The sequence below is a fragment of the Vanessa tameamea genome, chromosome 9 (assembly GCF_037043105.1).
Source record: "Vanessa tameamea isolate UH-Manoa-2023 chromosome 9, ilVanTame1 primary haplotype, whole genome shotgun sequence".
Classification (NCBI taxonomy): domain Eukaryota; kingdom Metazoa; phylum Arthropoda; class Insecta; order Lepidoptera; family Nymphalidae; genus Vanessa; species Vanessa tameamea.
In genome coordinates, this window is record NC_087317.1 from 13,224,379 (window position 1) to 13,244,547 (window position 20,169).

General features: G+C 32.7%; 3 protein-coding genes across 4 annotated transcripts in view; 2 read left to right on the top strand and 1 right to left on the bottom strand.

The window, feature by feature from the left end:
- Positions 1 to 4,656: 4,656 nt before the first annotated feature.
- Positions 4,657 to 7,338, top strand: LOC113393802 (large ribosomal subunit protein mL62). Its single transcript, XM_026630868.2, has 5 exons — positions 4,657 to 4,945; positions 5,024 to 5,125; positions 5,471 to 5,554; positions 5,852 to 6,021; positions 6,530 to 7,338. Exons 1-5 carry the CDS (start codon positions 4,790 to 4,792, stop codon positions 6,621 to 6,623), a joined length of 606 nt encoding a protein of 201 aa, XP_026486653.1. The 5' UTR covers positions 4,657 to 4,789; the 3' UTR covers positions 6,624 to 7,338.
- Positions 7,339 to 9,119: 1,781 nt separating this feature from the next.
- Positions 9,120 to 13,422, top strand: LOC113393809 (clusterin-associated protein 1). Its single transcript, XM_026630878.2, has 11 exons — positions 9,120 to 9,214; positions 9,551 to 9,747; positions 9,904 to 10,074; positions 10,146 to 10,241; positions 10,424 to 10,641; positions 10,991 to 11,123; positions 11,412 to 11,496; positions 11,850 to 11,942; positions 12,178 to 12,288; positions 12,846 to 12,953; positions 13,316 to 13,422. The coding sequence occupies exons 1-11, from the start codon at positions 9,193 to 9,195 to the stop codon at positions 13,420 to 13,422; spliced, it is 1,341 nt and encodes a 446-aa protein (XP_026486663.2). The 5' UTR covers positions 9,120 to 9,192.
- Positions 13,423 to 15,859: 2,437 nt separating this feature from the next.
- LOC113393799 (uncharacterized) overlaps positions 15,860 to 20,169 on the bottom strand; it is a 52,927-nt gene continuing 48,617 nt past the window's right edge. Inside the window, exons 5-7 of one of the 2 annotated variants that reach the window (XM_026630863.2) lie at positions 16,485 to 16,589; positions 16,233 to 16,408; positions 15,860 to 16,108 (exon numbers count right to left, since the gene is read on the bottom strand). In XM_026630863.2, coding sequence (XP_026486648.1) covers positions 15,994 to 16,108; positions 16,233 to 16,408; positions 16,485 to 16,589 — 396 coding nt within the window. In that variant the 3' untranslated portion in view covers positions 15,860 to 15,993. The remainder of the gene's footprint in view (positions 16,109 to 16,232; positions 16,409 to 16,484; positions 16,590 to 20,169) is intronic. The other variant, XM_026630862.2, reaches the window with a different exon arrangement.

The window sequence follows — 20,169 nt, forward strand, 5'->3', positions numbered from 1 at the left end:
ATATTTAAAAGTAAGTAATTGTTATAGTACCATTTTGGTATCGAAATAGCGAGTGACTGACAAATATATATGTTATATAACAATTTTATAAAATTAATTTTCTCTTTTAAATCATAACATTTATTATTTAGGCATGTTCTTAACAAAGTTGTTTAATAAAAATAAATAAATGGACAAAAGTAAAAATATCGTTTTCCATATACTACGTTACATGAGTGAGGCGATCGGTATAACGTCCAGTGTTGAAGGAAATTAATGATAACGATCCTTCAACGCAAACCAGTTGCTATTTCTTGTAATGCGAGAAGATTTAGGAAAGTGTCCGATAAGATGGCTCTAATGATGCGCATACGCAGTTATTTTGCACATTTTTAGCTCATTAGCTACGGAACAAAATATCTTTCGGAATTGATTTGAAAGTGTTAATAATAAAAGCATCTGTAGCGAGTTCATCGAACCTTAGATCTGAATACATTTGTGTGTTACGTTTTTGCCATTTCATTTATATCTTATGCATTTATAGTTTGATATTTAAAAAATATTTTACTCTACTTACGGCTTAAGCGCGTTTTTCTGTCAGAATGTTAAATTAATTACTTACTGTTGTAAATGTGGAGCAATAAATAACATGGTCTAAAGCTATATATTTTTAATTAATGGTTTACACTGTTACGAATAAAATATACAGTTAAAAAAAAAATTCGACGAACGAAAATCTCTATACTGTTCGTTGTAACGCTAGGAATAATCTTTTTTATCTTTATTCTTGTAACACCAATATGCTGGCTGAGCTGGTAAGGTGGCTAAAATACGTTTAAAATCGAATGTCATTGAGTAGGGAATAAATCTAATAAAGACATTTGAATCGAATCTAATAGAATTGCTCTGGGTCCCAAATGAACACATGGTCGAATAGACACAGCTTTACACGGTTTGCACATAAAATATATCAATAATTACCTATTTTTTTTTAACTAGCTACCATTCATATCTGAAAATAATTTGTTCCCGGTTTGTATTACGAACTACAAACAACGGACGTCCCGTGCAAATTATTAAATTTATTTCAAATGCAATTTACTTTCGTAACTTTTTCTTTTGATTCGTTTTTTTTTTATTCCAATTGGTACGCAGAGGACATAATCTTAGTATAGCCTATTCCAATGGTAGGAAAAAAACAAACAACCCTAACATTTACATATTTCATGCGATTTGCTATTAACTGAGCTATGTTGTGCACTACTAAGAGTTTATTATTAATATATCTTTATTTATAATACAACACTATTGCACTTAAATAATTATTTCCAAGCCGAGATGGCCCAGTGGTTAGAACGCATGCATCTTAACCGATGATTTCGGGTTCAAACCCAGGCAAGCACCACTGAATTTCATGTGCTTAACTTGTGTTTATAATTCATCTCGTGCTCGGCGGTGAAGGAAAACATCGTGAGGAAACCTGCCTGTATCTATTTTCAACGAAATTCTGCCACATGTGTATTTCACCAACCCGCATTGGAGCAGCGTAGTGGGATATGCTCCAAACCTTCTCCTTAAAGGGAGAGGAGGCCTTAGCCCAGCAGTGGGGAATTTACAGACTGCTAATGTAAAAAAAAAAAAAATTTCTACTTTAATTTTACTTCCAAAATTCCGATAACAGTTTCGTCGTTCGTTCGACGTTGAAAATGCCATTTTTTTCGCAAATCCATTGTGAATATCATAGATTAATCAAGCTCTCGACTTATATCGCATTATATCGCAATTTACTGTAAAATATTGTTTATTTGGCATTTTTCCTGCTAGGGTTGGAATAGAATATAGACATATTATAAAGATACTGGTTATCAGGTGAATTGTCAACTGTTCTAGTATAAACATATAAAGCAAAATTCCATTTTCTTCATTCCAGTAGGTAGCTAATACAATTGTAAGGAGAAATTGCGTATATGTTTTTGGTCAATTAAATATGGTAAATTCAGAGATTACTAGACCGAAAATCTTTCACTACTAGAAAGCTAAGTTTAACGTTATAATTTGCATTAACATAATAATTATGAATAGTCAAACGAAATTACGCCCAGTCGTTAGTTTAGAAATAAAATACAACAAACGACAACTTTGTGATCACATAAACATTGTGAAGCGATTCGCTTCAATAGACATTTCGTATATAAATTTGTATGAATTATAATTTGACGAAGTTTTGCAATTTAACAAGATTACAGTAATTAATAAAACCGATGTATTGTAGATATTCGTGTAAGATAACAGCTTATTTAACATAAGTAACAAAAAACTTTATACAGTGCAATATATTGTTCGTATGAGATATTATTTTTTCTTATCTATCTTAACATAGTTCCTTGTTAGAATCTAGGAAATGTTTTTTTGTAACGCCTAAATTAAAAAGTTACTGACTAAAACTTACACCAGAAGATGCAGCGCGTTTCGAAAAAGGTTTTAGTATATAATATCATTATATAAGTAGCTGTATATCGCAATTTCGCCCGCTTTTAATTGAGACTTTTCACGGGAAAAGCGAATATTTCATGTTTTTGTGGTATATAAGAAAATTACGCATTCAATAAATTTATACATGTCATAGGAGTTACTAGTGACTGTCAAAGATACAAATTCAAATCGTTCGTTACACCATAAAGGAATAATATTATAAAATATACTACAGTTAAGTTTTACCGTTATGCGATTAAAAAATAATAATCCAGTTAGGTTAATATTCGATATAAAAAGATAAGTAAATATATAAACAAATATATAATTGTTAGTTTCAAGAAAATGCATTCAAAAATGTGTAAATATTATTTTAAATCAGATTAATCAGATAGCCTGTTAGTAGCTGACGGTGAAAAGTACAGTTACTATCATAAAGCGCGTCAATGCTGATAAAATTATTGTCTAAATAGTCTCGTAGAAACGAGAGAGGGCGCCACCGAGTGGAACGAGATCCTAATTAAATCATTTAGAGCGTGAAACTCGCGCGCATTTATACATTACATTTTTTTCTTAAAGAGTATAAAACTGGTAATTGTATTACAAGTTGGCTGATACGAATAGCTTAAGATATGCTCTTTTGCACTTTATTAGAAATGCAAACGAGTTGTTTTAGAAGATATAAAACTATACAGTCTCTTTCGGCGCAGTTATTCGAAATGCCAAAATGAAAATTACCGTTACAATACAAGCATTTTTCTAAAATTTTGTTTTATAACTATAAATAATTAAATCTTAATAATTTAATTTTATTTATCCTTAGTAACAAAACATATTTTATAGATCACCATCTTGAAATATAACGTATAAAATTGTGATGTTTTAAAAAAATATTGCTATATGAATAATATTTTTTGGCGTAGGACGATTTAGGTACATATATCCAGCTGTGGGAATGATAAGGACAGATACCTAAATCCCTAAAATAGGTCTAATTGTCGAATTTCCAATCAAATTAGTTTGTCAATTATTGAAATAGTCATACATCTCGTACATATTGGTATATGTTATTCATTTGATATACTTGTAAATATGGATAATATATTCATATATAAGCTATATGATACGATACGATAAAGCTAATGAAAATCGCCAATGTGCAAATCTAAGATTTGCTTATTTTATCTAATTTCTACACAAGAAGCTCACAGATTGTAAAAGTGAATTTAAACTCATTTGAACTTTGATGTGCGTAGCTATCTATCGCTTGATCTCTTCGAGTATCTCTTTCTAATCATAATTGTTCAAAAAATTATGTGTTTAGTAGAAACACATAATTTGTTTAATTGGTTGCAATACAATGATTAACAATTGAGATATAATATACACATAATCTTAACGAAAGAATATTTTTTTGACAGATATGTCTAATTTTGATGTTATATGATAAACAATCTTGGGTGAAAAAAAATTACCTATATTTTATTCCAACAAATTCATTTGTTTTCGAAATTGAAACTATCCATTATACAAAATATATTAACATTAAGACCTTAATAATTTACAAACAAACATTAAGCAATATAAACTAAATAAATATATGCTTACCATGTAAAATACACAACATATTCAACAATTTTTCAGTTTTTTCAGAATGATAGTGCAATTATAATTAAAATAAATTGTCTAAGTCTTGGAAGCAATGATAAATTTCTGTACCTGTTTAAAATTTGACTGGTCTTTTTCATATATATTTATATTTAGGACATTATTTACATTTGTATAGGCATGCCAAGTATTTAATAATAAATAGCCAATAATACGATAAGGGATATAAGTTGTCCCGCGTCATTCAGATATATTTGACTTTTTATGGTCGTTTCCAACTAAGCAATTAAGCATTCACGTGTCCAGTTTATTTAAGTATTTTATTTAGTTTTGGCACCACAATTTCACGTTGGCAGTTCCACAATATTTCACGTTGTCGTACACAGCTCCGATTTTCGGGTCTGGCAGCCCTAAACGTAACATCTTTGCCGTCATCATAATACATTAGATCAGCAAATATTAAACTGCAAAGTTAAGGGTAAATCTAAAAATAGAATTCTAACAGTTATTCGAACAAATATAATAAATATATTTTAACGCTTTTGAATTATTTGATATTAAAATACTAACACACTGACAGTGACATAATATGTCAATTGTCAGAACAGCACTAAATGACAAGTGACATCTTATAAATTAAACTTGTAATCGAAGATCAGAATAAGGTTATTTTTATTAAAATTATGCTAAAGGTATTCTATTCTAAAACAAGTAAAATATAACTGATAAAATGGCTTTTGCGCCAATACGTACACACGTTATGCGCTTAATCGGACAAAGCGGTCAGTATTCAACACTGCTGCAAAGGTCCATGGCATATAAGAGCGCTATTTCTCTGGAAACACTATATCCTAACAGTTCTCTTAAGCTGACTACACCTGCCTTTGTAAGTATTAATTAAATAATCTCGGTAATAGTCTAGGTACTGACTAGGAGCAAGGACTTATTGTTTAAATTGTTTCAGTCTCCAAATCCAGATGAAAAATTCTCAGGATATATACCGATCGATAAGTTGGATATCAAATATAGCGCTAGCTCGGGGCCCGGTGGACAAAATGTGAACAAGGTTGGTGTGGATATTTATTCCTTGATTTTTTCTGGTACTCTTTATTACTTTTTAGTTGTTGTGTAGTCAACTAAATCTTTAAATTACACTACACTATTAAAATACACTAGATACTCGACTATCATTTAAATTATATTACCTGTAATCTATGTTACTTGCTTAAGCTGTCCCTTGGGTTATCCGAGATGTTTTGTATGACAAAACATTAACAACTGATGATAATCAATTTATATTTACATATCTATTTTCTGACTAGCCTAGTTGTTATTTCATTACATTAACTTTTAACATGAAAGCAAATGCAAAAAGCAATTAAATTGATAATGAAGCTGATTAACATTTCAGGTCCATACTAAAGTGGATTTAAGGTTTAAAGTTGACGAGGCTGACTGGATCCCTAAAGAGATTAGAGATAAAATGCTGGAGCTGGTAAGCTATGATAATCACAGACTACCCAAATGTTTTTATTTTTTATTTTAAATATTTTTCGTTTGAAAAGTTAAACCAGATAGTCTTAATGTTCAAACTGAAACCTATCAGGAATTTAACACTTAAATGCATTCTGTTGTCCAAATAATTGTAGTAAGTTTAAAGAGATTTGAGATAAAAATGCCTGTGATATGACAATATATATCAGTGTCATAAATTTCAAATTACAAAAACAGTTTTAACATGGATCATATGTGATTTGGATGATATTAATGTTCTTGATGATATTATTTTCAGCATGGCAAGAAGTTATCTAAAGAAGGATTCTTGATTTTGCGCTCAGATGTGACTCGGTCACAGCAGTTAAATCTGGCAGACTGCCTTCAAAAACTTAGAAATATAATAAGAGAAGCTTCAGTTACGAAGAAAGAAGCTTCTCCAGAGACCGCTGAACGCATCAGACAGAGGTAATTAATACCCAGTATCTATTACACTGTAATATTAATTACTACTAGTTATATTCACCGATGGTACAGGATGGTAGCCTTACCACTTTCCACAAACATTACTAAAATCTTACAATTAGGAGGTTGACAGTGTTACCATCCTGTGCTTCTGAAAGTAATAATCTCACTGTTGCCCATATTTATGAATATGATAATCTTTTTCGCAAATGATGAGAAATCACATACCTTACTTGTTTCATCGTCATGATGACTATATATGTTACTACTAGACTAGATATGTTTGGCTCCTTTGCCAAACAAAATTATATGTGAAATTCGAATTGTTGTTATTTGTTTAGTTCTGTTTTGGACATTGAAGAAAGAGCTTTCTTTTTATATCTCCATATATAATAAATTGTCATATTATTATTAATAATATAATATTACTGACTTCTAAAACTAATTAACAACGACTAGTTTCTACATATTATTGTATAAATGTTAAAAAAAAAAACTTTTTTAATTCCAGGCATTTAAAGGCGTCTCGGCTGCGTGTTGCTATTAAACGTGAAGATGCTTTGAGGCGTGCTCAGAGACAGCCGCCCACTGTTGTAGACTTATGATTTTTTTATTAAATTGGGCATACGTTTAAATACTAACTGGATTCAAATGGCGACAGAATATTTTCCAAAATATTAAATTGCTATTAATATAAGTTTTCACTAATGATAATGTTCAAAGTCAAAGTCAATAATCTTTATTCAATATGGAAGTGTTAAACTTGCTTATTGATAGTCAAAAATCTACCAGTTACCAGTTGAAACCACTTCCACTAAAAACTGCCGAAAACACAAACTAAAAAGTATTTTTATAGCCAGTGTCACTCGGGATAATTGTTAAGTATTCAAACAATATATCTAAATTGGTTAAGACATTTAAAACTTATGTTGATTAGGAAACTTACATACACAAACCCTGACATACTGCATTCCTTTTTTGGCCAGTAGTATAAAAATTGAAATTGGTTACCAACATTGACAGTAAAGAGATATTATGCAAATATTGCTGGCAATAAATATTTCGGTAAACTAATCTGCCGCTCACAATGAATTCAGATTGGTAGATACCATTTTGGAAAATGTTTTTATCAAAATGGTGGCAACAGTTTTTGTAATTTAAATATATTGTGAAAACGAGTTCTACATTCAATCAGGTCAAATTAATGGTCAGATTATAAAAACTTGTTTAAATTACAAAAAACTGTTGAGGTGTGCCCAATTTAAATTATAATAAGGTTTAATTAGTTTGTAGACTTATTAATAAAAATAAATAATTGTACTTATTGTTTTTTTTCTTTTCTTTATTTTTTAATTTATATGAATAGCATTGCATAGTATGAGTGTCTGTGGCGAATTGGATTTCTTGGTTTATTATTTAAGTTACAAATTTTGTGTAAGTATGTTTGTAATATATGGGGACGTTTATTCAAGCGCAGTGCAAGTTTTATGTGTGTCTGTCCCACTAGATTAGAGGCTATAGGTCTGCAAAGTGCACTCTGAAGTTTGTGCTGGCAGTTCCTGACTGACGGACATTTTTAATTTAAGTATATATTTAAGTGTTGGTAAATCGTATATATTCATGCATGTTGACGACTTAGGAAGAACATGTATGTCTAGTACCTACGGTATTTCAGGTCATGGTGACATACATTTTTATTTATTATAATCACATAAGGATTACATAGGATACATTTGGTAGGAAATTGTATTAGTAGCTTTCTATCAAGAATTAGTCTATGCTTAGTTGCGACTGTTGACTAGGGAGTCTGTTTATGATAAATTATATGAACTTACTAGACTAAAGAATATTATAGTCAAGTCGCACCTTTAAAGGTAAACTGTTACTTCAGGAGAAATAAATTTTACAGGAGTGATGTTTCTTAATATTGTAAATGTATGTGACACTGAACTGTTTTTGGGGTCATATTATACATATTTATTACATTAGAGGTTATTTCAAGGTTAAATGTTTGTATGGGTGACATGTCTGAGTAAAAGGTATGCTTAAGTCGAATATATATTAATTATTAAAATAAATTAAATGCATGGAGCTGTAGTCGCATTACGTAGGTACTTTGTAGAGGAATTTATGATTGTAACGTGCTTTGCGAATCTTTAAAGGCACTCGAGCAATTGTTAGTAAAGTGACGTACAAATGTGTTTACAAATAGCAGTAGTTGATCGTTTTAGGTATTTACGTGTAGTAGTAGAATGGAGTATTAAAATAAAATTTGTAATCATATTCCTTGTTTGTTTCATTATACATTGAAAATGAGATTTAACTATATACATACATAAACATAAACAGCCTGTAAATTTCCCACTGCTGGGCTAAGGCCTCCTCTCCCTTTGAGGAGAAGGTTTGGAGATATTCCACCACGCAGCTCCAATGCGGGTTGGTGGAATACACATGTGGCAGAATTTCGTTGAAATTAGACACAAGCAGGTTTCCTCACGATGTTTTCCTTCACCGACGAGCACGAGATGAATTATAAACACAAATTAAGCACATGAAAATTCAGTGGTGTCTGCCTGGGTTTGAACCCGAAATCATAATTATTTAACTATAGACGATTTACAATTTTTATTAACTTTTCTTGGTGGTAGGGCTTTGTGCAAGCCCCCCTGGATAGACGTACCACTCGCTCATCAGATATTCCATCGCTAAACAGCAACAGTTAGTAGTATAACTACAGGCACAAGGGACATAACATCTTAGCTCCCAACGTTGGTGGCGCATTGGTGTGATGTAAGGAACGAGTATTGTTTCTTACATGGCCAATGTCTATAGGAGGTGGAGACCACTTTACAAAAAATAGTTATTCACTGTCACTTCTCCTAAAGGATCATGAACATAAAAGCTAAACGCGACTTACATAACAAATGAATATATAGAGACCAGAGAACTTGAGAACTTCCTCTTTTATTGAAGATGATTATAAGTTAATCTCAATGTTTATAAAAATTATAAATGACGTATTCCTTGCTTCCAGCTATTGAGCTTATTCTGGCAACACCATAAGAAGCATAGTCGAATCTGTTACCATAGAAACGCTAAATAAACAACCTAGTTAGTCAAGTCTATTTATACTACTTTCTAGATAAGATTTAATAGGGATATTTTGCAATAAAAATGTCGTACAGAGATTTGAGAAGTAAGTATTCGTACGTCATGTCCAATGGCAATTTAATTATTATTATACCGGTAAGATTTAGATCATATCTTTATCATACCATCCCCTTTGTTGCTTAAGTTTTAAGTCCTGGAAGGTTTTTTAAACATGACATATATTATAAACAAAAACTAAACGCATGAAATTTTAGTATCGCTATTTTTTTTCCAGGTTAGAACCCACGATCTTAGGTAAAGATCCAGGCTTTCTATTCACTGGACCATATCACCTGACTGCACATTGCCTGACTTATATTTTATATTGTGATGTTGTTGTGTGTTGAAAAGCGTTACTATATCTAGCAACAAATATTTTCAGATTTCAGCGAAGCAATGCGAGCTCTAGGCTTTCCTCGTCAAATATCCTTGGAAAGTTTCCGTAACCCTAATTGGGAGCTGGTAGAGTCCTGTTTGAGATGGCTTGCTGCGAGAATCGAACCAGACGCAACATTGGCTGGTGGGAAGGATTCAGTTGAACTACGGGTCGCTATGGTTACACATGCTACTGAACTGTTTGTTAGTAAGCCTAATATGCATAGTTCTTAATATGTAACGACTTCATATAGTTCTAACCATAACTGTTTTTTTTTTCATTTCTTATTTTGAAGTCGAGTACCTAAACGGAGCGATTTTTCTATGGCTAAAATCTTTAATCTATTGTTTCTATTCTAGCACTCACGAGCTAATCTTAAGCTCAACGGTAAAAAGATTTATGGGGCAGATGGATGGGCTGTGCGCGAACTTCTTAAAGTCGCCAATCTTCTACGTTCGGCTCTAGATACCCCAAACCAAGACGATCAACACAGTGACTCAAATCCATTAGTGTATGATATTAGTACCAGAGTAAGTATTCTATACATTAAATGTGGTTGTGTACCAACTTCGACGTTTTACCAACGTTGGCTTATTGGCAGGTCGGAGAAGTGAAGCAAGCTCGAGGATTGGCAACGGATATCACAGCTCAAGGAGCTTTCCTCTACGATCTGTTGGCTAAGGAACCAGAAAATAAGGTACGGTATTTATGTACATTTAGGTAACATTACATAGCAACTCAGATGCGGCTTGCGCAAAGTCATCAAGAAACTTGCTAATTAATACTGCTAATGCTCCTTACCTACTAGAGAAATATATACAAATGGAATTACTAAAACCTTATCTGGTAATTTAAAAGGTAAATATTATCTTATAAAAGGAGCAACGCGACAAAGCACTGTCTCGTCCTTTGGACATGTCCTCATTGGAGGCAGCTCTTAATCGTGCGGTGGAGTCAGTGGCCGGTCAGGTGGCCGCCGTGCGCGAGCAGATAGACAACGTGGCGTCCAGCGAGGCGGCGCTCGACGCTAAGCTGGAGCGCCGCCGGGCGGAGCTACAGCGGGCGGAGAAGAGGTTGCATACCGTGCAAAAGATCAAGTAAGAAATTAATTATCCTAGAAACAATGAATCTATAATAACTACTCAGTTTATTGTCAGTTCTGCTCGGTAGAATCTACTTTTCGGACCGGTAGTAGCTATAATTCAATTTAACAGTTATAAATTAATACAGTTCTTTACAATGAGGATTCGAAAGTTCTCGTAAAATCGTTCTTGAATAAAGTATATTTTTAGTATTATTTTAGCAGGCAATATCATGAAGCACATATTTTATAGTTTGAAGAGTTCGTATTCTCTAAATCTCTTCTTTTAATATAGCCTTACCATTATGATCATACTTATAGGTCAAGCAGGAATCACATTTTTTGACAAAATTTGTCAATTTTAGACCTGCATATCAAAGCGAGCTAACAGCCCTGGAAGGGGAAATAGAACAGCTGTGGGAGCAGTACGTGGTGCGATACCGCTGCGTGGAGGCGCTAAAACATCAGCTCAGTTTGTTAGAGACTGCTCAGGCTGAGGTTTGTCAGAGGAATTAAGATAATTCTCAATATGAGGATAAAACAATGTATCGATTGAGCGCCAGCCGCATTTTGTTTGAGGCAAAGTTAATTTATTTCTTATATATGCACTTGTATTCTTATTTCAAATGAAACTATTAGATCGCATATATCGATAGTTTATGTATATGTATATTATGTTGTGTTAATTTTTGGAGATAATGGTAAATGTTCATTTAATCTTAACAACTTCTATAGATTTACCTTTAACTTTTCAATATCCCAGCAGTTTTTTTTTTTTATTTTCAGGCAGCGGAAGAACAACAAGCGGCGATAATGCAATTAATCCATAAATATGAAGCCGAAGATGTTCTTGGGAAACTCAGCGACTCTGGTTATTTTTGCTTCTTTCATATTTTTCTTGTTGTTAGGTAATTATGGATTATTCTACCCCAAAACAATACTTAGTACTGTTGTGCCCCGGTTTAAAAGGTAAGTTAGCCAGTGTCATGCCAGCCATCCAAGGGACATAACAATGACATCTTAGCTCCCAAGGTTGGTGGCACATTGGCGATGTAAGGAATGGTTAAAATTGCTTACAACGCCAATGTCTATAGATGGTGGTGAGCTCTTATTACCACCAGGTGGCCATTGGCTAGTCCGCGCATCTATGTTATAAGTAAAAACAATGCGTAAATAACAATATTTTTATTGTAAAAATGATTGTTAACATATTTTATCTTTCAGATGATATGGAATCCAGTGATGAAGGCAAGGAGCCTGCAAAGCAGCCGCGCCCAGCTACTAGACCTAGGACTAGGCTCCGAATCAAGACCGCTGGTAATTTATTTCCTCTAAGTGCTTAAGTCCTTAATAGATGTTTCGAATTCTTATCATGCCCTGTACCGTAAAAAACCGCGATCTTCTTGAGTGTCTCGAAAAATAAGATAGGATAGGACACATTATTGGATGATATACTTCATATGCTATATATAATGCTTGGTAATAATATTTTATAATCATTTTCATTTTATAATGAAGTATTGAACTACATAAGATGTCCATTTTTTTTAAGGAACTGGTCCCGACGCAAGACACGCGTTTGGGAGCATGCAAGCTCGGGAGTCCCTCGAGGAATTGGACCGATCCAGCTCCGACACTGATCTGTCTGATGCACAGATTTATGGTATATCCATTTTCAATTATTATCTATTCAAATATTATAAATGCGAAAGTAACTTAAAGTATTTTAAAATATAAGGGATTTAATCGAACAGTATATGATCAAATTTTTAAATAAATAGTAAGTAATATGGAAACTTTCCAAAAATATTGTGTTGCACTTGTTGGAAAATAACCCATAGTCGTCCCAAAGCACCTTAAAGTTGTATACAGTGGTATACAGACTAACCAACACTTAACCAACTTACTCGTGTACTAATGTATATATATAACTATTTATATCGATACAACAAATATGACCAAGGATTCAATGGACAAATTACTTCCTCTGGTTTGTAAGTTTGTATGTGCCTTTTTTTAGTAAAAAGGCGAACCACAGAACCACAGTAAAGCACAGATGGTAAGTAACCACCCCCAACGGACGTTGTTATAGTCTTGTTCCAGTTCCACTGGCCCCCTCGCCCTTCCATTTGGAACACGACAATTGGACAGTATCGCCTAGTACCTACCCAGACCCTTATGTTAAAAATAAAAGTATAACGCACAACCGCGCGTGCGCAGGCGAGGCCGGCGGGCGCTGGTCGCGGCCGCGCCCCGCCTCGCGCCCCGCCGCGCGCCCCGCCACGCGCACGCTGGCCGGCGTCGACGACTACGCCGACCTCGTGCACAGTGAGACCTTTTTCACTTTATACGTCCACATTTATATTAGATTTTGTACACTTTGCAACGTTATAAGAAATGACGATATTTTATGTTTACTCTATAAATATTCCAGTTTTATGTTTAGTAGACATTACGCAATCATTTAACTAACCTTGAAACCTAATAACGAATTGTGATTCATTAAAATATTGTAGTAAATACGTAAGTTTACCGAAAAAGTTTAGTAATAAATGTATCAAGAAACAACGTAGGTACTTAATTTTGTTCGTGTATGTGATTTAATAGAAGTGTTTGCCTAAAATAAATACTAAGTATTAATAATACTCACAAAGGTACAAGAGGTAGCCAACAGTAATATCTATGTACAGGAGAAGAAGGTTCAGAGGGTTCACTGGGCAGCTCCTCTGAAAGTGAACTGAGGCTGACGAGCGCTCACCCGGGCAGGACGTCGGCGCTCAGCGATAACGAGTTTTAATGTAACTTTCCTTAATAAATAAAGCTATTTACTTAATATGTGCTTATTATATCAAAATAAAGTCAACAAAAAGAAAAAAATATTCATTAGAAAACTTTTTTTTTTAACGGCCATGACGAATACTCTATTTAAATGAAGTTATGAAATAAAAGAAAACATTATTAAAAATATATTTATTTACTTTACAAGCAGTAAATTTTACATTAAATAATAGCGTTCCTCTATATACTATATAATAATAATAACTAGTATCGAAGGACTAAATGGAATCATCTAGACTTACAATTGTTAATTATAAACAGACTAAATATTATAAAAAAGTTTCTCCTCCAATTAATAATTATCCAATATTTTGATAATAATATATATAACATTGAAAGATATATTTACCTACGTAAGTATATAAAACTAAAAATATATTTACAATGAAACTTCTACTTCCCTTATTTAGCTAAATAATCTCAGTAAAATACGCGACTCGCTCAAAAAAGTTACGTTACTTCAGAAACGTGTTGTGTTGTCGAAATAACGAAAGTGGTAACGAAAACAAATGAATATTAATGATTGATACATTACACTAAGAGTTATTTAAGATCTAAATTAAATAATGCAAATTGAGCAAATTTAGATGTGTTAGCTATTTACAAACCAATTATGTCGTTTTCGACGAGAATTTGGCACCGGTTAGGTACATTGGACTTGAGTTCAAATATACATTTTATTCTAACTTACGCTATATGCAGATATAAAACATTTTATTATAATGGTGGTCGATGTTTATAATCTATTCAATTATGCAAATTGAGCATCAAAATTATATAAAATGTAAATTATTTTTTAATTATAACCAGTAAGTACAAGTACTCCGTGTCAGGAGAGATTTAATTTGATATATCACGTATACGAACTAGAAATAATTTTCACTTCAAAAATACAATAATTTCAAGTACAGAGAATAGTGATCGTAGTCAAATTGTTTTTGTAATTTTTTTTTGCCAACAAGTCAAGGCATGACATTAACATTAACAGCTTGTAAATTTCCCACTGCTGGGCTAAGGCCTCCTCTCCCTTTGAGGAAAAGGCAAAGGCATGACATTAAACGTCTTATTTATTTATTTTTTACTTCAAGTTGTTCCATCAGATTTATCTTAGTGATATAATGTTTTACATCTACGTAATTAATATAACTAAATAAAAAGAACTTAAATTATGGAATAACACAGATATTTGACGATAAAGAATAAATTTACAAATTGGTTAGTAAGGGTGGGTTAATTACGGTGATCAAAACATGTTATCCATAACACCCAAAAATTAAAATTACTGTTATTTTAGGTTAAAAGTTAAATACAGAATACCTTTATTTATTTAGTATAAGTTTTTACTTTTACGTCACTATTACAAATACGAATTTTTATTTATTTTAACATGAACAAAATATATATTTTTTACTACAGATAAAATAAGCCATACGTACGTATACGTTCAGTACGAATAAAATTGAATACTTGTGTAATGTATTATAAAAAAATAAATAAAACGAAACTAGTTATTGTTGTGCATGAGTTAGTAAGTTACGTTTGAGTGAGTTAGTAAGTCATAAAACTAAAGTCATAAAGCTATCCCGTTTAGTTTGGTACCATACTATTAATTAGTGTGTTAACTTATCAAATATTTATATAATTACTATACTTCTCTACACTGTAAGCTCGTGTTGATATAGAAGAGAAATAAAACTTATAGATATCATATAAAACTATAAAATAAATAAAAAAATTAAGAGAAATATATTTTTGTTTTGCTCGACATTAAGAAAATATTTACAACTTATAATTTAATAATTATAATAATTCATTTTTGCCTCAATTTTAAATAAATAGATAGTTAATATTGTATTAAAATTTCAATACGGAGTTATTTAATTCTAAGCCGCGACTTCAGCTGTCATGTTAATATGGCTAGTAGGTACATATAGCCTATTCCAATCGGAGGAGTAGAGATAAACAAACCTTATGCACATAATACATATGTCATGCGATTTGTAAATAACAGCTGTATTGTGCATTGTAAATAGTATCTTTATTTATAGTCTAACTAACTTTGCTACTTAAAACCGCTTTAATTTTACTTCTAAAATTCTAATAACAACGTCATCGGCATTCAAGACGTATTTTTTCCATGAATCCACAATTAATTTCTCATATTATTTAAGATCCCGATTAATTCAAGGTCAAATCTGTTTATTTATCTTTACTCCTCCTGCCATTGAAATCGACTATAAATATTTTGTTGCTTTTGCTATTACATTTAGTCAGGAGTAATAAGTTTTTATAAGTTGCTTATATTCATTTTAACATAGTCCGTATATTATGTCATTGCGGTTACAGGGCACACACGAAGCCTCTAATTTAACGGAATTAACTTTATTAATGTAACAAATATGTTTTTGTTGCTATCAAGCAATAGTACCAAATTCCTGGTCATGTCAAACGTTCTGGCAGCTCTAGTTGATAGCACGATTACGTAGATAGAAGATTGTGTGAGTCACGTTTGTGTGTCTGTGTGTATGTGCTAGTGCGAGTGGTGCGAGTGTGAGGAGTCGGTGGCTGTGCTCGCAAGCGAGTCGTGCTGCTCCGCCGCGTGCCGGCTCTCGTCACACACTGCGATGAACTGCTCCGCGTACGCTCTGCGAGATCATAAATATTATATATTATTATATACATATATATACGGTCCGTCTCGTTCTGAGTGAATATAAAATAGTTATATTTCAAAGCCAAAACTTATTTTATTTCATAATAAATCCTCACCTATCCAATCCTGTGTAAGTTCTCTTCAAGTCGTCCAGGGATGGATGCTCTCTGTCAGCGCGTCGCTTGCGGTGGATGCGCTCCAGGGACCGAGTTAGTTGCGCGTCCTCTCGGCGGCCGCGACGCGTGCGGCGCTCGGTGCGCACCGCGCGGGGAGAGCGACGTCGCCGTACTCGCTGGAAGCACGTTTCGTTTATAAAATACATATAGCTCTTGTCTTATTGTTTTTTAATTTGAATTAACTACACTCACCGCATCTGGCACGGGATAGTAAAGGGGAGGCGCGTAGGGCGCCGGCGGTAGCGGCAGTGTCGCATACCTCTGAGGTACCATCATGCTCACGGGAACCCGTCCGAGCTGGAAATAATCAAATATTACATCATTAGGACATATAATACAATATCTTAAACTGAAATAAGCTATATATAAGTACTTTTGAATCGCCGTTTTACAGGTTTCAATGAACATTCAATACACACGTACACACGTACAGGAATTCGTATTTTTTTATTATATTATGATATTTTGTTTCAAGTATAAGTTAAATCTACTAATTAATACGATCAAACAAATTACATTAGCAAAATTGTTCAATTAATAAACGTCTTTCATTAATTTATTGCTATTTAAACATTATATAAAATTTAAGTGCAAGGTACAGCACTGAACTTTGAAAGTTAGAATTAAATTAATTATCATCATAATTGTCTGTAGGCGTTATAACATTATCATATAAAGATATAAAGTCGTGCGGCCATATGTTAGATAAACGATTCGGTCACGGCTAGCGTGAGCTGATGCCAGGACGATGGAATGCAGGCGTTCACTCCTCACTTCCTGATTCAGTCGACAGTCGACACTCGACACACTGACTGACAAAAAACGTCTTACTAACATACATTTGAATAATGTTGTTTCTGTTTTTTAATAGGAAAAACATGTTTTATAATAGGTATTTATTTTAGAAACTTAACGAATTCCGTATTAAAGTTTGTTCATTTCTCTTGAAACATTTGTTTTTTTTTTTTATTATATTTTTTCAACTTTGCCAGACGAGCAAAGGCCTTCGTCCATTGACAATGGCATTAAAAGAAATATCCTCTTCTTATGCCTGTCTATACGGTGTGCCTGTTTTACTTTAATTACACTGGCTCACTCATCTTTTACACCGTAACAAAATGATACAGTGATGTACCAAACATCACGACTCTGAATTAGTAATAAATTAGTAAAACAATTTGTGAGCGGGACTGATCATATCTGTCACTTTTTAAATAAGGGAAATATTATTTTATTTAAAATTAATCCAGTTATTAATTATTTAGAAAAAAGTAAATTGGATACGTCAATTATAAACTTTAATAACATTTCAAAATTTATGCTCACAGATAACATTTTGATTATAGATACTATAAGATTAATAGATTTCCGCGAATGGTTGAGGTATTTCGTTTTTTTTTTATATATATATTCAAACTATGTCAAATTTTCGAATTAAATACGGATTGACTTTTTTTTAGTTGACTTAGCTAAACGGAGTTGTTTTTTCACCGTATAATCAGAAAGTAGTTTTTATTATCCATTTCAAAAAGCTCTTAAGACATATTTTTAAATAAAAAATTGTACGATCTTTTCGCCCTGTACTATGTTATGACCATGATATTTATGTTTTAGTAAATGGCGGTGAATAAACAAAGTTCGCATAGAAGTTAAGAATATAAAGAACCACCACCTAAACGTAATCTTGACAATATAGGTAACATTATAATCCACAAGCTCCGAGTTTATATAATATATGACTAAAACTATAATATATAATATAAAATATTGCAGACGTTATCCGCCATATTGTAAAACTCGTTATTGCGATTGTGTATGAAGTAGAGCAAAGTAAATCTTAGTCAAGATTTGTGGTACTTTTCAACTATGTGCCTATACAAATAAAATTGTACATGACATATAGTTACCAATATATATCGCTAATCTTGTATGATCTTCGTAAATATTTTTACGTATTTTATTAAAACGCAGGTAATAGATTTTCAGATCAATTAGTCGGATATTTGTATTCTATTTATACGAAGTCGCAGTCGTCATTTCTTTACGTAACACGAAGATGTTTATTTACATTTAGTTGCAAATAACACGAATGAATCAATTGCTGTCGCGAATAGTGATCCGTAAGATACGGCGGCTTGGAATGCGGCTCACCTCTCGCTTTTGCGTTTGTGTTTAACCCAATGTAGATTGAAAACAGCACATATTTATACCATAATAATAATAGATATGTTGACATGATAGGCTTTCGAAGGATTGCTATTCGTTCTTTGAAATATAATATATCTATATTTAGTCGATTGTAATGTATGTTTGAGTAAAGTTTTCTAGACATTTTTTGAATGAAGAACTTAGTTAAACCTACTTTCACATTAAATACAATTCCTAGAAGACTCTCAGATGCAATAGTAAAAATTTAGAGTAACAAGATTCACCTATTTTTTTAAGTTTGATTGCAAATAAATCAATTCCTGGAATGTATAATTAGATTAATATACATTGATAGATTTATTGAATTGTAATTCTATATGTAAATATAATTCTCTGCATATTTTGAATACAACAACATATCAACGATTGATCAATGAGGCAAGTGGTTGAACTGAACTGCCTTGATACACTTGTCGTTGCGCTGTTCGCAGCGATCTATCATGCGCGAGAGCAGCTCCGAGTTTTGTAATGTTTGAACGCTGCGAATACGACGCAAATAAACAATATACCGATGGCAAAATATTACGCTTCATTTATTCTACCTTATTAACAAAATTTACACGAACGTTTTTTTTCGTTCGTTTAAGTTTAAGTTCGTTGACAAGATTTTTTTTTCTCATTCCATTTGTTTTTATTTTTTTTACAACTACGAGCAATGTAGATGCATAAACTCTATTCTGAACATAGAGGAGAAAAGCCAAATAAAAACCTCTGACAACAAAAGGACACAATATCATTAGTCGAGACCTTGATTTCACATTACATTTACATTAACAGCCTACAAATTTCCCACTGCTGGGCTGAGGCATCTTCTCCCTATGAGGAGAAGGTTTGGAGCATATTCCAACGCGAGCATATTCAAATGCGGGTTCATACACATGTAGCAGAACTTCGTTGAAATTAGACACGTGTGGGTCACGATGTTTTCCTTCACCGCCGAGCACGAGATGAATTATAAAAACAAATTAAGCATATGAAAATTCAGTCGTAATGCCTGGGTTTGAACCCGAAATCATCGGTTAAGATGCACGCGTTCGAACGACTGGGCCATCTCGGCTCAGACCTTAATTAATCTGTGATATTCACTATGGATTTTCAAAAAAACGTTATAAATGTCGACGAAACTGTTATTGAAATTTTGGAAGTCAAATTAAAGTGGAAATATATAGTTAAGTGTAAAAGTGTTGTATTATATATAAAAGTATATTCATTATAAACTCTTAGTAGTGCACAACATAGCTGAGTTATTAGCAAATCGCATGAAATACGTTAATCTAATGTTTGTTTATCTTTATTCCTACTTCTATTGGAATAGGCTATAGTCACGCATCCAATAATATTTTTTGAATCAGAAACCTTTAGTTAATTAATGTAAAACTTTGTCCAATCCCGTGGTAAAAACAACATAATGTTTGTCTATTCATAATAAATGTCGTTTGGTCGAGCTTGGCCCTTAAATTTTTCACCGTTACTTGTAGGGAACAATACTGTATAATTACAATTCGTACAAAGAAACCCGAAAAAGTGACACTGCCAACGGTATCGCAGCAAACGAATAATTTACCACCATTGTCCTTTATATCGTGAGATCTTTATTTACTCGCTAAACATTAGTCGCGTATTCATTTGAATATAACTTAGTTACATCGCATTAACTTAATAACCCTTA

Bases quoted from the DNA above. Each gene is read 5' to 3' on its own strand.
- LOC113393802 (XM_026630868.2), top strand. From the start codon at position 4,790: ATGGCTTTTGCGCCAATACGTACACACGTTATGCGCTTAATCGGACAA. The intron at 5,555-5,851 runs GTAAGCTATGAT...TATTATTTTCAG, and splicing joins GAGATAAAATGCTGGAGCTG to CATGGCAAGAAGTTATCTAA. The intron at 6,022-6,529 runs GTAATTAATACC...TTTTAATTCCAG, and splicing joins GCTGAACGCATCAGACAGAG to GCATTTAAAGGCGTCTCGGC.
- LOC113393809 (XM_026630878.2), top strand. From the start codon at position 9,193: ATGTCGTACAGAGATTTGAGAA. The intron at 9,215-9,550 runs GTAAGTATTCGT...AAATATTTTCAG, and splicing joins GTCGTACAGAGATTTGAGAA to ATTTCAGCGAAGCAATGCGA. The intron at 10,242-10,423 runs GTACGGTATTTA...ATCTTATAAAAG, and splicing joins CTAAGGAACCAGAAAATAAG to GAGCAACGCGACAAAGCACT.